The sequence below is a fragment of the Anarrhichthys ocellatus genome, unplaced genomic scaffold, assembly GCF_004355925.1.
Source record: "Anarrhichthys ocellatus isolate YVR2014 unplaced genomic scaffold, GSC_Weel_1.0 scaffold14, whole genome shotgun sequence".
Classification (NCBI taxonomy): domain Eukaryota; kingdom Metazoa; phylum Chordata; class Actinopteri; order Perciformes; family Anarhichadidae; genus Anarrhichthys; species Anarrhichthys ocellatus.
In genome coordinates this window covers 1,921,496-1,930,415 of record NW_022280044.1, presented here as the reverse complement: position 1 = coordinate 1,930,415, position 8,920 = coordinate 1,921,496, and the positions used below count along the sequence as shown (strand labels likewise).

At 40.7% G+C, this 8,920-nt stretch overlaps 1 protein-coding gene across 1 annotated transcript in view; it reads right to left on the bottom strand.

Annotated features, from left to right (window-relative positions):
- The window catches only part of gabbr2 (gamma-aminobutyric acid (GABA) B receptor, 2), a 155,535-nt gene that overhangs the window by 56,428 nt on the left and 90,187 nt on the right, over positions 1-8,920 (bottom strand). The window contains exons 5-8 of the mRNA XM_031853813.1: positions 7,856-7,921; positions 7,370-7,558; positions 5,887-6,129; positions 1,024-1,084 (exon numbers count right to left, since the gene is read on the bottom strand). Coding sequence (XP_031709673.1) covers positions 1,024-1,084; positions 5,887-6,129; positions 7,370-7,558; positions 7,856-7,921 — 559 coding nt within the window. The remainder of the gene's footprint in view (positions 1-1,023; positions 1,085-5,886; positions 6,130-7,369; positions 7,559-7,855; positions 7,922-8,920) is intronic.

Below are 8,920 nucleotides of genomic sequence, written 5' to 3'. Positions count from 1 at the left end.
ACACACACACACACACACACACACACACACACACACACACACACACAGAGTGTGATGTATGCAGCCAGAGGGATCAAGTCCCTCTGCACTGGGGAAGATAAGATGGTTAGGCAGAGAGGACTGAACAGCACCATGCAGTGTGCTACATACAGTCTGGGGAGCCTGGGAGCTGGGAATCCCCTGCATCAAGATGCAATCTCTTGGTTATTCTCCCACTCAGCAGGCCCTGCTGGCTCAAAAATCACCTCAGGATGATGCTACGAGGACATAGAGTATATTTTTATGTACAAACTTTGACAGTCCAGAGATAAATCCTGTCACCACGGAGGAGATCAAGCACAGTAAAGCACCATGGGCCTTATGCTTTCAAGTTTTAGATTCACCTAACCTGCCCCCACACAGACACAGAGAGTCGGGCAACTCCTTACATAAAGACTTGTGGGGATTTTAAGTGAAAAGTCTAAAATCTTTCATATTTTTCTGACAAACAACCCTTGCAGTCAAGCGAATAATGACTAACCTCTCTAGAAAAACAACTAATGAGATAAATGTGAGTACAAAGCTTCTGACTTGAAAACTGTGAAATCCTTCAGCCTCCCTTTCCTGTGTATACTGTATGACCCTGCTGCAAGCTTTTCCTAAGCTGTATTGGTCAGGATCCATTATCGGCACTGGGTACATCAACCGTGGCAGCCTTCTGGCTCGAGAAAAATTGTAAGTGGCTTTCCAAAAACTCTGGTAATCCTGCAACATTTCTGAAACAATTGCAGGTTTTATTGAACACAGATGTGTGCAGTGGCTGGAATTCAAACAAATTGTAGAACTAATTCTAACTCCAACTCAGTGGAGTCTCAAGAGCAAGTGTGGATGGCCGGAGGCGGCAAAACAAAGTTCTTTAAGATTGATAGATTGATCAAAAGGTAAAGCTTTAAAAACAATATATACAACTGACTTAGCAAAACCAGAACAGAAAATGAAGACAGGTTAATGTGAGGAGTAGAGTAGTATTAGTGTCACTCATACCTTGGAACTGGTTAAATTTGATTGTGCCCATCCTCTCTCCGTTCCGAAACATGACTTGGCCCTAAAAAGAAGGAAAAAAAAACCAAACACGTAAAACATTGGAAACACACATTCTATAACTTAAAATATATTTTAAGTGGTAAAACATTTTATTCTGCTGAAGAATATGCAGCGTCAGCAGTTCAGTGAATTTCAGTAGAAACTTTAGTTTCCTGATTCTAGGAGTCAGACAAAGGGCAGAGTCTTGGCTCCTGCACACACTGCATCTCATTTGATTAGAAGTTGCCAAGATTGATCTGTTCATAGGAGGTAAAACAAAATTATCTTTGAGCAAATTCTTTTGCTAATATCTTTGGAACCATGTCAGGTCAGCAAGGCTGCTTGATTTAACATTATGTTTGCTCACATAGCATTTGTACAGATATGAGTCTTTAAAAGGCAACTGTGAGACTCACATTTGGCTTCAGAAAAGTGTGTAGTGGTCAGTAAATGTAGTGACGATTTGTTTGGTCAACGTGAATTTCTCCACAAAAATATTAATTTTTTTCGGTCAATCAACCACCCGATAGAAAAAACAATTGGACGTCTTTGATTTGAACTCAACAGGAACGAGACAGCAATTTCAAGCCAGGCAGCGTCTGCCAAACGCAGACAAGGTAGACAAAAGCAATTCAACTTTGTGGCAATATTGTGAGACATATTCAAATCAATTTGGCTTCTGTCGCCTTATCTCTCCCATGTATTCTCAGTCTTCCTCTCTCTTGTTCTATTTTCTCCTTCCCCCCTGTCTCTTTATCTCTCTCTCCCTCTTCATCTACCAAGACTGTTCAATTAATTCAGCCAACCATCTGCTAACAGAGCTCCATAATTACACATTTAACTGGGCTCACATATTACTGTCTGGCTAACAAAACAGGTGAGAGTGGAGAGTGGGACAGACAGACAGATAGATAGATAGACAGATAGACAGATAAACAGATAGATAGATAGACAGATAGAGATATATTTAGAGATGGAGCATTTGCATTAGCTGATTAAAAGACAGCTGAGGGGGGAATGTGGGGAAGGAAGCTGGAGAGCCAATTTTGCCTCAAAAAGATGGCACGCTTTGAAGTAGCAGAGCAGGATCCCACCCCTCTGTTTGAATCCCAGGCTTTGTGCGTCATCTTTGATGTCAGTGTGCATGCACTTAATATGTTGTCACATTATGCGTATGTGCATGCATGTGGCCCTATCCCTGATGATGCATTTGTGTGAGCAGAACAAGCTACTTCTGAGACACAGGGCATCCAGTGCTGCCTTTACCCTGGTGATATACAGCCAGATCCTCTGCTAACAATTTCACACCCCAGTGTCAATCTGACTTGTCAACACTAACAAGTTTCCTTTCGTCACACACTGCTCTTTACTACAATATGCTATGCGATTATGCCTGTAGTATAAGTAGGACAGTGCAGTGCACCCTGGTTCAGCTCATTAGATATTACATTCAGATAACTGTGGTGCGTAAACAGGGTCAGACAATGTGGGATGAAAATAGGGCAACTTGACTTGATGACTGTGAGCGTATGTGTCAAGGTTTCTAGAGTAGCTAGCTTCATCATAATGCTCTCGCTATGCATTAGCATTGCCGCCATAATTGCCCTTCACATCAGCAAAAGGGGAGCTAACACAAACCTTAATGAAATGGCGTGTAGTTATTTTAACAGCCCCCAATTTGTTCTCTCAAGTGTATACACGGTTTGGAGAATATGCAAAGTATATCAAACATATGCAGAGGCACTCACTCTTACATTCTTAATTGCAAATAAATGTCTGTGCGACACAGATTAAATTAACCTCCTATGACCAATATTCAAAGGAGCTACTGTAAAGCCCTCTTTCTACAAGATATTATGCTCCTCTGCAACTCAGGCAACCTCACTGGAGTGTATTGACCCAGACAGGTGTCGCTTGTCTACTATTCAAAGGATGTTCAGACCTGAGTCACAATGTTGGCTGATAGAGCAATCACTGTGTCTAGGCGTGCATGCATGTGTGTGTGTGACTTTCTGAGGTGAGACGGTGGAGGCGGCCAGGTATCTCACTTTGGCTGAGGAGGTGAGAATACTGTCAGTGACAGGTGTGCCGAGGTCAAATGAAATGTCAGTCTGTGGGCTGCGGGTGTGACATCCTCCGGGCTTTCAGGGTTTGAGTTGGAAACCCTGTCAATGTGAATGTAACTGTGATGCACACGCATACACACACATTAATAGTGAAAAACAAATGCACGTTACTCTCCCCCCTCTGTTTTACCTCCGTGTGGCTGTTTGAGATGACTGTCAAGCCTCGGGTTGTGCTACTCACCATTACCCAGAAAGACACTGATACCAACACGATGACCACTGACCACAGTTTATTTTTTAAAAACAGCAACGCAAACATTTTCCCGCACAATATGCTGTTTCTCTTCCCATCAGCCCTCCGGGGTACATTCCAGTGTACATCATCCTGTGGTTCTAGCAGCTATCTGCACTCTCTGTGCCCTGAAAGTCTCTCCCAGCTAATGTCAGCCTTTTTCTCTATGGCCCTGACAGCAGCCAGATCAATACTGTGAAGCCCTCCATGATCACTCTCCTGCTGCGGCTGTTAAGAATTCAGCAGCAGGACTGAGATCAGTGCAGAATGGACATGGTTTGGTCCCATGAGACCTGTGTGTTTACACAGCAAACACACGGCGTAAAATCGTGACAACAGGAGAGACACGAGGCTCATGTCAAGGTGTGATCCCATATTACCAAGCACGCATGCACACATTTAAACCAAGGGCAAGCAGCAATTCCACTACACATGGATTTATTGTATTGGAAACCCAGTAGGAGTCATTGCAATTCACAAGCAAACCGAATGAGTTGTGTAATAGCCCCTTTTGAAATCTGAATACGAAAATAGCATAAAAGATGTATGCAGTGTGGAAGGGAAATTGCCTTCCTATGTCTTTGTTGGTCATGCATGGGTGGAAGTGTCTATGTACTAGGTGTGCTACATACAGGGAACACTTTTGATCTCATTTCATGTATCTCCTAAAAGAGCAACTTCAATAGTGAACAGATGTCAAATCTTTGGGCACAAAGATGCATTTAATTATTTTGCAATGCCGCTGTATTTATACCACGTATTGTTTACCACATGCACACGATTCTATCTCAGATTTTTTTTCATACCAATCAGGATTGTGGTTGTAAAAAACAAACGCATCATTATAATGAGAATTTAGATTTTTTTTTAGGACCTCAGCAAAACAAGAGCAATCAGATTTACTGTCAAATTACCACCATGTCCATTTCCCATTACTTCTTGTTGTTACGTAAAGCTAAACTCTCAAAATCAACACTCTCACTGTCTTGTTTAAAATCTGAATGCAGGACTTTTACTTCTAATGAAGTATTTAAACACTGTGGTATCATCAGTAAACTCAAGTAAAGGACTTCTTTCACCACTGATGGCAACATGTGTAGAATCAATATGAGTCAATACTAATATTAAGGACCGGAGAGAAGAGGATTGCTATTCTATCCAACCAACCTAACAGGACTTCATTATCCATTTGTGTGACGCGAGTAAAACGTGGATGAAATGCTACATGGCCATCAATATTCCTGCACGGCTTTGCATCCCCGAGTCTCTGAGGAAAGACTCAATGTCAGCCTGGTCCTAATCAGCAGCCCTGGTCTGAGAGTCTTGAGTAGAGGGGTGAGGAATGACGACCCGAAGGATTAGGTAGAGTTCTGCAACACACATACACCTCTAGGGACACTAGCCAAAGAGGAGTTCACAATAACATCAGTCAGTTCTTGTACTGATTTTCTCAAGGCTGTTTTCTCTTTCTTTTCTTCTCTTTTGTTCTGTTGAAAACTACACTGTATCTGTATTTATATCATATTATATCCATTTCTCTCTTGTGTTCCACCCTGACTTCAGTCTCTCACCTTTCTACATTTAGTAAGTGTTTATTACCTCCCTAATATTCCAGTATAGCCAATCTTTCTCTCTTTTCTCCTCCTTTTTTGGCCATTTGTTTGAAAACAGTTGTGAATATGATATGAGTAATGCCCTGCATGCCTACTGGCTGTCTAGGCGGGTAGCAGCATGGTATCCTCAAATAATGGGAGTGTCCTTTACACAGAAACAGGAGATCTCCTCTAACAGCTCAATACAGCAGCAAGAGTGAGCACATGCACAGGCGCGCGCACACACACACACATACATACAGCCTGTAGATAGCATAGCCACCAGGATCAATCTTGAATGCATTGGAGTGAGTCGGCAGCACCAAATGACACCACTTTAGGCGTCATCCAGAGACAAGGATAGCTAAGTAACCTTCTCTGCAAACAAGCTTCCAGCCTTACAGAGCAGTAATTGATGCCTCTATGCGTTTCTTGATTTTGATTTTGCCAACTCCATACTGTACAAACATAGAACATATATAGTTTATAGGCATAGACACAGATGGATGTCCTTCATCAGTGGTAACATTTTATGTGGTGTTTTGATTGTGTGGCTTTAAACCATGTTTTTGATCTTGTATGTACTGACTGAATGAGTGTCTTTCTTCTTTTCCCTCACTGTACCGTATATATCCCTCGTCAATATTAACAAAAAACATTTTTCTTGCATGCACATGTAAATGTAGATGTACAGTATAGTGTCTGGGGAGTATCCTTGTGTAGACAATAGGAGCTCTGCTTGCTCAGTTTACATTTTTTTAGTGAGTGAAGGAAGAGAAACCTATTTAACTACCAACATGTCAGACTGTGCCATATTTATACATTATGTCCATATTTAAAAAACAAAAAATTAGCAATTTGCTGCTTCACTTACTGTAACACCAAAGAAGTTGGTCTCATTCATGACGTCCAGCACCATTTTTCCCACTTCGCGGTCATCCACAGTGAAGTTATGGTAGGTGTTCTGCCGTTTTTTTACCCGGAGCAGTTCCATCACTCGAGTCAAGGTTTTAGCAATGACCCACATCCCATCGTAGGCAAAGCCATGAAACTTGCTGGCCTCCACACCTTTCTGCTGAAGCTCTCGGCTGTACTCCCTCTCGTAGTCCTTAGGGGTCTGAAAGACAGGTAAAAAAAAGAGATTAGAAAGAGAAAATGTGCATCTCCAAACTGATGCAAAGTCAGAGTTCCCACTCTTTTATTATCATTTTCCAGGATTTTTCTTGGACATTTTCAGTGATCTAGCTGGTATGACAGACAAGGATCACGGCATACATTAATGTGTTCCTCGCTGTAGAAGTCTAATTTAAAAGACGTGCAATCTATGGCTATGACTCATCTATGAAATAGTCTTTAACATGCTTAGAAATGATCAGAATGTAATGCAACCATGCCGGTAGATGTACAGCTTTATTGTGAAGCTACCACTATAAAAGATAAACATTTCATGTCATGTTATGGTTCATTTTACATTAAAAAAGCAGCAATGCGTTTGAGGAGACAATACTACAAATTAAGTAAAATAGTCCTGTATCCAGCCTGTGTTTTGAGCTCCCATTTATTGTTTTCGCCCTGGCTTACCATTCATTATTATTCAACTCTCTTAACACACATTTGAAACCATTGCTCCAAGCCAGAATCTAATCACAAACCTTATACTTTTGCAGGCAAAACCAGCAAGCACATCAATTTTAGCAACTAAGCCAAACATGCCAACCAATTTAGTCATTTAAAACAAGCTGGGAAGAAAGCAACATTGTGTAATGTCTGCGTTTATCACAACATAACCGAGAGCTTCCTATTCAAAATACTCCCGTCAATACTACGATCTTGAACATTACTTTGTCTTTTCAGATGGCATTGTTATCCGTGTGGGGAGCTCTGATATAATACACTACTCGTTCATTCTCAGCTAAAGGTAAATGAGAGAATTTTGAAATAATTTTCCAGAACAACACAAGATTTTACATGACATTTTAGGATAATTTTCTCTCATTTTCTATGAGTTTTCAAAGATTGGAAAATTTGTTTTCCAGGACGCATGGGAACCCTGAGAGTTACTGGAAATGCTGTTTTAGCATCAATGCTACGGTACAGGGTAATGCAGTGTGAAAATAAATCCCAAGATTGATCTCTGGTTTAAAAACATGCATCTAAAGTGTCTTTTTGTGGAAATGGTATATATGCTTGCGATATATTATATATTCAGACACAGAAAAAACTTGTTGTAGAAGATCACCTTCTTGGTACTGTATATTTTTTTCCCTTTGTTTTATTTAAACTGACATAACATTTAATGACACATTGAATTACTTAACACAACACTCCTGTGAAGTATAACAGTGGGTGTCACTCACCCTGCCAGAGATGCCCTTAATCTGGCGAGCACTGAGTGGCTCAAAGTCCACACTGATGTATCCCTCCATGGCTGTGAGCAGCTTCTTGGTGGTGCAGTTGGTGCTGTTGGCTTGCTCCCACCAGTTGCCCTGGTACCAGCCGGGGATAATCCACTGGTATTTACTGCCAAACATGTTAAGATTATATGCCTGGGAAGGGGTAGAAAAAAGACTGGAAGTTGAGGCAATATAACAGCAGGAGATACAGTATAATATATGGAGATGAACTTTTGTGTAATTACTATTATGTGAGCTGCTAGAAAACTGAGAATACTGAAATCATGAACTAAGCAACAAGAGCAAAACATTGCACATGAGCCAAAACCATATAAAGCCAAATTATGTAACCGCAATCACTGAACCAATTGTACACCAAACAAGATTTGAATTACTTGGCAAGATATCTGACAGCTTTCACTTATAACTGAATTTAGACTAAGGACTTACGCAGCAGAAGACTTTGGATGCCAGGTTCTCGTCAAACTGGCCGATGATTATTCTAACATCGTTGTCCTGAAAAAATAAAGAATAACACTTCATGACTAAAATGGCAAATATGAGCACCATGCTCACACAGATTTCTACAGTAAATATAAAGCATATATTTGAAATGGCTTGTACTGCATCACTGAAGCAGTGGCTGAGTCGCAAAATGTCGATCCATAACAACAGAGACATAAGTGTCAGGGAGCAGAACTGCTTTATTTGCCAACCAGCACAGATATACATGGAGATTCGGAGAGCACACTGCCTGATGATTGACTCTGTAAATAATTCAGATTGCCCGGGTGGAAGTGCAGCATGTTTCATGTTGGGAAAAAAAAAAATCAGACTCTGGGACCAACAAAATAATTGAGTGTGCACATGCGTATGTATAGTACTGTACAAACACAAGCACAGGCCTGTATGAACACATGTTCACACAAGTGGATGGTGACAAACGCACACATTACAGTGCAACATTGCCCCAAAGCTAATCCAATAATACTGACACAGGTTTGATGAATCAACATATGCTCAACAAAGCTAGAGGTGATGTGTGATGGATGGAGAAAAGTCTATCATAAAGCCCTTATTCAACCACGGCACTTCATACAGAAAGACACCAAATCTAGAAGCAATTTAACAACAAAAAAGGAAATCTGAAAACATAGAATTTAATGGTGGACCTACTTTAACATTTTGGTATTACTCACCGACAGTTGTCTAATAAACACACCAGCTGTATTTTCAATGAACCTACTGTATAGTGTTCTGCCTTTATTCTGGATAATGAGAAGCCATTACGAATACAGTTCATGAAGTCATCTTCCCTCAGGCAAGCACTACCATATGTCATGCATCCACAAATCAGAGGGGGCAACCAATCACTGTCATTTTAAATCCAATTCCTCTAGGCGATTAGACACACAAGGAGCTACCCAACAGCCAAACAATGTAGTTATTCCTCTAAATAGATTGGATGTACTGGATATATATTATATAGAGAAATCAGAAAGATTAGTTAGATAT